The sequence below is a fragment of the Nicotiana sylvestris genome, chromosome 9, assembly GCF_000393655.2.
Source record: "Nicotiana sylvestris chromosome 9, ASM39365v2, whole genome shotgun sequence".
NCBI lineage: Eukaryota > Viridiplantae > Streptophyta > Magnoliopsida > Solanales > Solanaceae > Nicotiana > Nicotiana sylvestris.
Genome location: NC_091065.1, coordinates 77073354 through 77081589, shown reverse-complemented (window position 1 = coordinate 77081589; position 8236 = coordinate 77073354). Strand labels below are relative to the sequence as shown.

Genomic DNA, 8236 nt, shown 5'->3' with positions numbered 1-8236 from the left:
CTTTACGCGTTCTTGTTAAAGAAAGTCATATCTTGAGCTAGGAGTGTCAGAATTACAATTCATTTGCACCGCTAGAAAGAAACCTCAGAGACCTAAAGTACCTATGAATTTCATGGCAGAACTCCTTTCGTGCTATCAACAAAAAATTCGCGACATCGACTTAACTGCAGTGAACTTTCAGATTTGCGTACCTTCAGCGAAAATAATTGTATCTTGAGCTAGGAGTATCAGAATTATAATCTATTTATATTGTTAGAAAGCTGACTCGGAGATCTAAAATTGATATAAATTTCATAACAAACTCCTTTCGGAGTATCAACAAAAAATTCACGAAGTCGACTCAACTGCAATGAACTTTCAGATTTGTGTACTTTTGGCGAAAATAATTGTATTTTGAGCTAGGAGTATCAGAATTACAATCTATTTGTGGTGTCAGAAAGTAGACTTGAATATCTAAAAATTATATAAATTTCATGGCAAAACTCCTTTTGGACTGTCAACGGAAAATTTCCGAACTCGACCTAACTACAGTAAACTTTCAGATTCGTGTACTTTCACTGAAAAAAATCGTATCTTGAGCTTCGAGTGTCGAAATTGCAATCCATTCGTGCCGTTAGAAAGTAAACTCAGAGATCTGAAATACCTATGAATTTCATGGCAGAACTTTTTTCAATCTACCAATAGAAAATTTGCAAAGTCGATACAACTACTATAACCTTTCATATTCGTATGCATATAGAAGTTTTTGCGGCATAAGACCTTCTGGATTAGTCAAAGTTCCAGATCATGTATTGCTTGAAACTTCAAAACCCAAATTAGAAATTTCACAGTTAGGCCACATGATGGGGGAACAATTCACATTAGATTCAATTACGCAAAGCTTTATGGTAGCATCATGTTTTGAAGAAATGAAGCGAACTTGGAGAGGCATTCAAGACAAGATAGCGACAATCTTTCGCGTCAATTGCTTTTATGACTTAGATTCTTCGTATATGACGAAGTATACATATTTTCATCCTTTTAGTATCTTGACAATGATGTAACAGATCCTTGTAACATTGAAGCAATCAAAATGTCCATTTTGGCTCGACATAAATTGTCTTCTTTCTTTCTGCAATATGCGCCTATTTGAGTAATCAACGTGATGCTTCAGCTCGAATTTTGATGATTATTTCACGTTGAAACACATTTTTTTAAAGCTTATGAGACTGAACTTAAAATGAAACTCTAAGCTGCCTACGTACCTCGGTAAAGAGGATCAAGTTATAATGTAGTTCAAAACAAGTGAGTTTGTTTTTAAAAAAATTTTATATCCTAACTTTTACCTAGGCCGCCTCTTTCAAGGTTTTCAACCTAGCGGATCTTTTTTTTTTGCCTAGGCCGCCTCTTTCAACATTTTCAACCTAGCGAATTTTTTTATGCCCTAATTTGCCTAGGACGCCTCTTTCGAGGTTTTCAACCTAGTGGACTCCTTTTTTTGGGTGTCGTTCGCATTTTAGGCTCATGCGGGCTAGGAGCATAGCAACATGTAGATTAAGCTTGTGCGTTAAGGAGCATTTATTATTCAAGGATAATATCTCTTCAAAAATTTCCCATTGATAAGGCTAATTCTCATTCCATGTGCATCAACTAACTTGTAAGCTCCACTTGAATAGGCTTCTTGCACAACATATGGACCATCCCATTTTGACATGAATTTGCCCCCGGATTTGCGAGAGGTGATAATAGGTCTTCTTACTGCAAGAACTTGATCGCCAACTTGGAAGGACCTCAAGCGAACCTTTTTGTTGAAAGCACGAGACAGACGAGTTTGATAACAATCAAGACTTTGTTGAGCTTCTAGCTTTTTTTCATCAAGGGACTCTAGTTCTTCAAGGCGCAGACAAGCATTTTCTTCTTCAGTAAGACCTTCTTGGACAACGAGTCACAAGGATGGTATTTGACACTCAAGAGGAAGAACTGCTTCGAGTCCATAAACAAGAGAATAAGGAGTTGCTTGTTTCGGCGTGCGATGAGTCGTACAATATGCCCACAAAGTTTCTTCCATTATATCATGCCAATCTCTTTTACACTTGGATATAAAAAAGACGACCTTCTTTAACAAGTTGCAAAGTGTCTTGTTAAATGCTTTGGCTAGTCTATCTACAGTAGCATAATACATTGACGAATTACGTTGCTTGAAGCCAAAAAGTTCACAGATCTTGGTCATCAATTTTTTATCGAACGGGTTGCCATTATCTGTCATTATATAACTAGGAATGCCGAAATGATATATGATGTTCACTCGAATGAAGTTTGCAACATTCTCTTTCTTCACTTCTTTTAGAGCGACGACCTCGACCCATTTTGAGAAGTAATCAATTGCAGCCAAGATTTATAGATATCCTCCAGAAGATTTTGGAAGTGGTCCAACAACATCTAATCCCCAAGCGTCAAATGGCCAAGATGCAACAGTAGGGTGTAACATTTCAGGTGGTTGGTACATAAATTTTGCGTGAAACTGGTAAGCCTTGCATCTTCGAGCATAATCTAAGCAATCTCTCAGCATTGTCGGCCAGTAGTAACCTATACTCTTAATGTGGAAGTGGAGCTTTGGCCCAGATTGATGTGATCCACAAACTCAAGAGTGTGCCTCTTGCATGGCTTGAGTTGCTTCATATTCCCCTAAACAACGAAAGAGAACTGTCACGACCCAAACCAATGGGCCGCGACGGGTGTCTGAGTCCTACCTATCAAACACCCCTAAACATGCGTCTAAGATATGAACATGAATAACATATGCTGAATTACGAAAATAACATACATGAAGGAAACCTGCAAAAAAGGCATATGTACGTATACATGCAGAATACAGTGGGCGAGTCGGCAAGGCTATTATAAACAACTATACATCCAAAACTGAAAGCTGACAAGGCCACATAAAACCCAACTAGACATACTATCTACAGACCTCTAATAGAAATATAACTGTACAAAGACGGGACTGAGCCACGTCATACCCATATATATATATATATATATATATATATACAAACATATCATACCAAAATCAAAAGCAGCTCCGAATCAAGTGGAGCACGCCAACTCTCGCTGATCAGGGATCCTAATAAGGGGGATCGTCAGCTTTCCTACCTGCACCTGCAGGCATGAAATACAGGCCCCGTGAAATAGGGCATCAGTACAAAAAAATGTACTGAGTATGTAAGGCATGAAAATCTATACGTAAAAGGCATAGATGACACATGGAATAAAAATATCCATCTATAAATCTGAATAACTTTGTAAATTCTAAAACATTTATAATGTTATGCATGTGTATATAAATGTCGTGTCATGCATGGGTATAAGTGTACATAATATCATCAAGCCACTGAGGGCATCCCATCATATCATCTCGGCTACTATGGGCAATATCATCAACATATACCAACTGATCAGGTGGTAGTGCATATATAACGTCATAACCTTTTCCCATATCCCATATACATATATTTATATATATATGCGTATATAACGCCATCTGGTCATGGATCAATGCACATGTATAAATGGGTGAAATGTATGAAAAATATGTAAAAATCTCAATATTCCTTCCGGATAAAAATTTTCAACGGCGTATTATTCTAAGACCCATGAACAGAAGATAATAATAATTCTCATGGGGATTCAAGAATATTGACATCCCTAGTATTTCTATGAATAGAGTAATTTATGAAAACAGTGCGTTTGCTCGTTTCTTCTGTATAATTTGGACCATGCCAAAAGAAAGAAGGGTTGGCCTTAACATACATGAAATAGGCAAAACTCCGTATAATATTCTTGGCGAAGATTGCACCGTACACTTTTAGAACTGCAAAATTTGGATTGAATTAAACTTCTACTCATTGAAGTGTTTGAACGATTGCACTTCTATTCTTAGCGTTGAAGTGTCTGAGCAATTGAACTTATGTCCTTGACGTTGAAGTATTTTAAACCAAGAAACGAAAGCTTGCTTTAGGATTTTCTTTTGGTTATTTGTTTGATTCTGTTTTTGTCCAAATGAATGGAAACAAAGGCACTTAATTTACCTTATTAATATTCCAATTATCCTTAGGTAGACACCTACCCAAAAATGACTATGAGTCATTTTCTTAATTGGTGGCCTTGTGCCACGTTTTTGGAAGGGAAGAAGGGATTAATTTTATCCACGTATTTTATTAATTAACTAGGTAATGTCCCATTGCTCGGTAATTAATTAATTACCCGTATAATTAAGAATTATCTCAAATTACTTAAAATTTTATTTATTTTTAATATACTTTATACATCGTACTACTGTGGTCATATGGTACCTTGCATGGTACTAGTCCATAATTATCGGGTATTATTGCTCGACTCGTATTTTATCCCAAATCGTCCACCTTCAATGAAACTCGTTTTCTTTAATTTGTGTGCCATTTATCCTTCATGCCACTTACTTATCGCTTGTTATAAATAACATAAATACGTTAACCTTAAGATAATCTCATCCCCGAATCCATGCCGGTTAACTGAAGACGAAACTTTAACGTACGAAAACGCGAGATGTAACATCATTCCCCCCTTAAAAACATTTGTCCTTGAATGTTTAACTTTGCAGGATCTACATAACCTTGGCAGAGTCGCCTTTGTAACAATACTACTACCCACTCTTCCTGTAGAAACTTAATAATTTAATGCTACATAGGATCACAATTATCAATAACGACAATGACCTCACACGACCAACGACAATAACTGACACTAGAATCCATACACGTACCTTAAGGTTATGACGTCTCAGTCGGACCCTTCTTTAGAGGAGGAAATAAGTAGGGATATCTAGGCTTCATCCCTTCCTCGGCCTCCCAAGTCATTTCTTCCACACTATTGTTTCTCCAAAGTACTTTCACCGAAGCTATGTCTTTAGTTCTCAATCTCCAAACCTGTCTGTCTAGTATAGCAATGTGAGTTTCTTCATATGATAGCTGCTCTGTGACCTGAACATTATCAACTGACACGATTCTGGAAGGATCTCCGATACGTTTACGGAGCATAGACACATGAAAGATTGGATGTACAGACTCCAAGTCCGAAGGCAAGTCTAACTCATATGCTATCTGGCCTACCTTGCGTATGATCCTATATGGTCCAATGTACCGAGGGCTAAGTTTTCCTTTCTTTTCGAACCTCATGATATCTTTCATCGGTGATACCTTCAGGAATACCCAGTCATCAACTTGACATTCTAAGTCTCGCTATCGATTACCTGCATAAGACTTCTGACGGGCTTTGAGTTGCTATTGGCCTTTCCTGTATAAGCTTAATTTTCTCAATTTCCTGTTGTACCAATTCTGGTCTTACTAACGTAGTTTTCTCAACCTCGAACCACCCTATAGGCGATCTACACTTCTATCCATAAAAGCTTCGTATAGATCCATGTGAATACTGGAATGGTAGCTATTATTATATGCGAACTCAGTAAGCGACAGATGATCATCCCAGCTACCCTTAAAGTTTATCACACAAGCTCGTAACATATCCTCAAGTGTCTGAATAATATGCTTAGCCTGTCCGTCTGTCTGGGGGTGAAATGTTGTACTAAGACTTACTTGAGTCCCCAATCCTTTTTGGAAGGACCTCCAACAGTTAGCTGTAAATTAAGCTCCTCTATCCGAGATAATAGATATAGGGACACCATGCAGTCGTACTATTTTCTTAATATAAAGCCTTGCATAATCCTCTAAGGAATATGTAGTCCTAACGGGCAGAAAATGGGCTGACTTTGTAAGCCTATCAACAATCACCCATATCGAATCAAACTTATGTTGGTACGAAGTAAGCCCACGATTAAATCCATATTGATTATTTCCCATTTCCAAGTTGGGATTTCCATAACCTGTAATAACCCACCGGGTTTCTGATGCTCAATCATAACCTGCTGACAGTTAGGACACTGAGCAATAAACTCCACTATATCCTTTTTCATTCCGTCCTACCAATACACTTCCCTAATATCATGATACATCTTTGTCGCTCCAGGATGGATAGAATAACGAGAACAATGAGTTTCTCCCATAACCTGACGACGCAGCCCTGCAACATTAGGCACCCATAATCGCCCTCGATATCTGAGGACCCCACCTTCTGTAATTTTAAATAGTGTCTTCTCCTTCTGAGGGGTGGTATCCCTATAATGAACCAATACAGGATTCTCGTACTAGCGTTCCTTTACTACAGTTACTAAAGAGGATGTTGTTGTATCCTGAATAGTAATTCCATACCACCTGAGTTCAGTAACCGAACTCCAAGACTAGCTAGCTGATGAACCTCATGGGCTATTTCTCTCCTTTCTGGCTGTAAATATGATAGGCTACCCATATATCTATGGCTGAGGGCATCGGCTGCTACGTTCGCCTTCCCCGGATGGTATAAAATATCAACATCATAGTCTTTAAGTAACTCCAACCATCTCCTTTGGCGTAAATTCAATTCATTTTGCTTGAAAATATACCGAAGGCTCTTATGATCCGTATAGATATCAACATGAATGTCATACAAGTAGTGCCTCCACATCTTTAGTTCATGAATCACCGCGGCTAACTCTAAATGTTGGATCAGGTAGTTCTTCTCGTGCTTTCTTAGTTGTCTAGAAGCATAAGCCACAACCTTACAATGCTGCATCAGCACACAATCCAATCCAACGCCTGAAGCATCACAGTAATTAACATAACCATTAGTCCCTTCTGGGAGCGTTAGAATCAGTGATTAAGTTAATATGTCCTTTAATGCCTAGAAACTCCATTCGCAAGCATTGGTCTATCGAAACTTAGCTCCCTTCTGAGTTAACTTACATGGTTATTCTAAATTTTTTTTACAATTCATGAAATTCCCCTCTTCGAATTCATCCTTTATTTATCACAATTACACCTTTATTCCACTACTAGGGCAACATTTCATCTATTCTAAACGCTACTAGTCTTAGACTCCTTTTAGTTTATTAAGGCTATACTAAGCCTTCTATACCTTAGAGAAACCATTAGCTCTCTTATGAGCTTAACCCCCAAGGACTTATTCATTCTCGTCACCTTTTCACTCATATTTTCTTATCCTTCCTCCTGTCTTCCTAAAACTTTGTTGCTCTATCATACTTTAGCTTGCGACCTACACATATCTATTTATACTTATTCGCAACCTTCCTTCAACTTTCTTGCACCACATATTTCCTTATGTTATTCCGGAATATCAAGCGAGACGCAACATTCCACTTTGGTCGAAGATGCTAAAAGAAAAGAAAATTCCGTTTCAGGTTTCCTGTAATAACCTGCCAAACGGAGAAGCTACAAACCTCCATCGATGTTGTGGGTCTAGGCCAAGTCTTCCCTTCCTCAAACTTTTGTGTATCCACCCGGATGCCTTCTTCCGAGATGACATGCCTAAGGAAGGCTACAAAGTTCAACCAGAATTCATATTTTGAGAATTTTGCATACAACTTTCCTTTTTGTAGAACTCTGAGCACAATACGCAAGTGATCTGCATGCTCAGCCTCTGACCGAGAAAATACCAATACATATATATATATATATACACTACATGCTCATCCTTTGAACGAGAATATACCAATATATATATACATATATATATATATATATATATATATATATATATATATATATATATATATATATATATATATATATATCATCATCATCATCAATAGATATAGTTACGAACAAATCTAAAAAGAGCCTGAACAAACGTTTCGTCAAATCTATGAATAATGCTGGCACATTTGGTCAAACCGAATGACATAACACGAAACTCAAAGTGCCCGTATCAGGTCCTGAATGATGTCTTTGGAATATCTTCATCCTTAACCCTTACCTGATGGTACCCGGACCTCAAGTCTATCTTTGAAAAACACTTGGCATCTTGCAACTAATCAAATAAATCGTCAATCCTCGGGAGCGGGTAATTATTCTTGATCATCACCTTATTCCACTATCTATAGTCAATACATATCCGTAAGGAACCGTATTTCTTCCTCATAATTAACACAGGTGCTCCCCATGGTGATGTACTAGGTCTGATAAAGCCTTTTTCAAGCAAATCCTTTAGCTGTTCTTTTAACTCTTTTAGCTCTACGGGGGCCATTCTATAGGGAGGAATAGATGTTGGATGCGTATCTGGTAGTATAGGAAATCAATTTCTCGCTCTAGCGAAAGACCCTAAAGTTCAT

At 37.7% G+C, this 8236-nt stretch overlaps 1 protein-coding gene across 1 annotated transcript; it reads right to left on the bottom strand.

Annotated features, from left to right (window-relative positions):
- Window positions 1-1564: 1564 nt before the first annotated feature.
- Window positions 1565-2245, bottom strand: LOC138877796 (uncharacterized). The gene is made up of 2 exons (XM_070157436.1): window positions 2023-2245; window positions 1565-1908 (listed from the first exon to the last, which is right to left on the bottom strand). The coding sequence occupies exons 1-2, from the start codon at window positions 2243-2245 to the stop codon at window positions 1565-1567; spliced, it is 567 nt and encodes a 188-aa protein (XP_070013537.1).
- Window positions 2246-8236: the final 5991 nt, after the last annotated feature.

Coding starts and splice junctions, on each gene's coding strand:
- LOC138877796 (XM_070157436.1), bottom strand. CDS start 2,245: ATGACAGATAATGGCAACCCGTTCGATAAAAAATTGATGACCAAGATC. Junction 1,909..2,022: donor AGAAACTTTGTGGGCATATT/GTACGACTCATC, acceptor TTGTCCAAGAAG/GTCTTACTGAAGAAGAAAAT.